Genomic DNA, 2,538 nt, shown 5'->3' on the forward strand with positions numbered 1-2,538 from the left:
TATATATCCCTATGGTGAGTTAATGGTAAATCAAGTAGTTATGCTGTTTTTTGTGAAGATTTGGAAAATATAAGAGCTTTCTGCAAAAATTAGGAAGTAATTTAAATTTAATATTCTATTAAAAACAGAATGAAACTATATAAAGACAATCAAAATGTTACAGTATATTTAGAATATGTGTTTTTTCCTCCCTTAAATCATATTGCCTTAATTCCAAATTACATTAGCAAAACATTATGTCCCTTAAGCGTGGCCCTGCACATGGAAAAAAATGGATCAGAAGATCCATAACTGTCACAGTTTGCTTGTTGCCTCCTCACCTAATTCTTCCCTGGTTGCCCACGTGAGAGAAAAATAGGGGTAAGAAGTAGCCTGGATCAGAAGGCATGAGCAAAACGGTGGTTTACATTAAGTCTTATATGGATATTGTGAAATAATCAGTAAGTATGTGAACTAAAAATTAATTCTCTAAAGGCCAACTGAAGAAAGAATCTAATTCTAACTATTTGATATTCACACTCTTTCACTGAAAACAAAACTGAGCCGCAACACTTCAGAATTCAACATAGGATTATTTCCTTTATTCTAAAGAAAATATAAGAATGCTAAATTGGAGGTTACCTTAAGTATATTCACTTCTTTCAAGGCATCATTTCTTTCACGCTTAAGCCTTTCTATTTCATCTGCTTCTAAAGAATCACAGGGCAGAAGCTGTCAATATTAAAATATAAGAGAAAAGTTATGCATGAGATGCTAATTATGAGAACTAACATAAACATTCTTTTTGACTAATCGTAGGCTCTTGCATTCTGATAACAAAATTCAGTTTCTTACTTCAGAGTCATTTGATTAGATAAAAGAGAATATTAAAGTAATCTGGGGCAATTTCATTCATTTAAGCTTAACCTTACATTGCTGTTACTTATTACAGAATCTAGATGATTAGAAAGTATACTGACTCTGTTCTCACCTTCAAGATTTTTATTTTAACAATATAATTTTCCTTAAAAGTCCAAATTCCCACATTGAGTTTATAATGTCAGAAAGACTTTAGAAGTTGTCAACCTAAACTATTTCCTAAAGACATTCATTTCAAGAGCATGGCATCTAAGGCTAACAAAATGCTGTATATTATCAATCAAGATGGTTTACATGAGCCCAGTAAAGTATATTTATCAATTATGTATCTGGTTTTAACTAAATGAAAAGTAATGCAACAACAGCCAAATGGCTTAAAAATGTCCCTGCTCAGAAGCTGCGGATTGAAAATAACATTAATAATTCATACAAAAATGAATAACAACAACAAAAAATATCAGAGATGGCAATTTCTTTTATGTTTACCATGATCTCTTTGACAGTCAATTGCAAGATAAAAAAAACAATGACAATCTAATCAGAGATAAAAATCCAAGTCTAATTATAGCCATCTTCTGTGTGGAAGCTATAAAAAAGCTAAAAAAAAATAGTATAGAAATATAATTTAAAGGGTTAAGTGGAGAAAGCAACTGTTATATAAGCGTGGGCTTAAAACAGAGCCCTTTAGATAGGAGAGGTGAATACAGAGTAGGAAAAGATAATAGAAATAATTAATAATATCAATCATTTATTGGAAACTTACTATGTGCAGATGCATTGCTAAGGACTGTATACATTCAATATTACAGCCTTTTAAAAACCCTGTCTCCATTTTATAGATGAGGAAACGACCTCTGAAAGGTTAGCATTAATAACTTGCTTAAGGTTTCACAGCTAATTAATGGCCATTCCAAGATTCCCACAGAGGTCTGACATCATAGTTTGTGATTTTTATTAACTATTCAACACAAATTGTGGTGGAATGGATGATACTCAAATTTGCTTTCCAAACCCTAGAATAACAGATGTAGGAGTTATTCTTGAAGTTTGGGAAGAAATTTTTTTCCCTAAACATTATTGGTTCTCTTTTCCCTGCCACATTAGCTTTTGGGTATTTATGGCTATTGTCTGTAATTTATATGATCTCATATTCTTTATGTGTCTCTGTTACTCTCTCAGAAGTATTCATCACAAACACTAGCAAGAATTCATTCTATATTGTTTTAGTTTTGAACACATTTTCAAACATAACATTATTTCCCAAAGTGTGTTTCAAAGGATACTAATTGGTTTTGTATGAAAGCAAAATTGGGTGGTAGTGATTATGGTAATGGTATAGGATTTAGAAAAATTAACCTTCTTTCCTACACGGCTTCCAACAGTCTTAATATGCTAATGAAGATTTGAATTTTCAAAAAGCAAGTATAATTTAATAACTTGTCACACTTCCCCAAGTAATTTGACCATACCACACCCCTGACACACTTACCCTGCTGCCTTTATTATTTTGGTACTAGCTCATGGAACTAAAGTTTGCAAAGCACAATTTGGGAAACACTGCTACTCAACATTCATATAAACCTATTCTATTTTCTTTTCCTAAGAAGTGTAATAAACAGGATTCAAAAGTTTAAATAAAATTTTAGATAACAGGCCGGGTGTGGTAGCTCACTCCTGTAA

At 31.8% G+C, this 2,538-nt stretch overlaps 1 protein-coding gene across 1 annotated transcript in view; it reads right to left on the minus strand.

Annotated features, from left to right (window-relative positions):
- The window catches only part of STXBP4 (syntaxin binding protein 4), a 164,155-nt gene that overhangs the window by 112,513 nt on the left and 49,104 nt on the right, over nucleotides 1-2,538 (minus strand). Inside the window, exon 9 of the mRNA XM_012665676.1 lies at nucleotides 622-711. Within this exon, the coding sequence (XP_012521130.1) occupies nucleotides 622-711 (90 nt within the window). The remainder of the gene's footprint in view (nucleotides 1-621; nucleotides 712-2,538) is intronic.

This window comes from Propithecus coquereli, unplaced genomic scaffold (assembly GCF_000956105.1).
Source record: "Propithecus coquereli isolate 6110/MARCELLA unplaced genomic scaffold, Pcoq_1.0 Scaffold121, whole genome shotgun sequence".
Taxonomy (NCBI): Eukaryota; Metazoa; Chordata; class Mammalia; order Primates; family Indriidae; genus Propithecus; species Propithecus coquereli.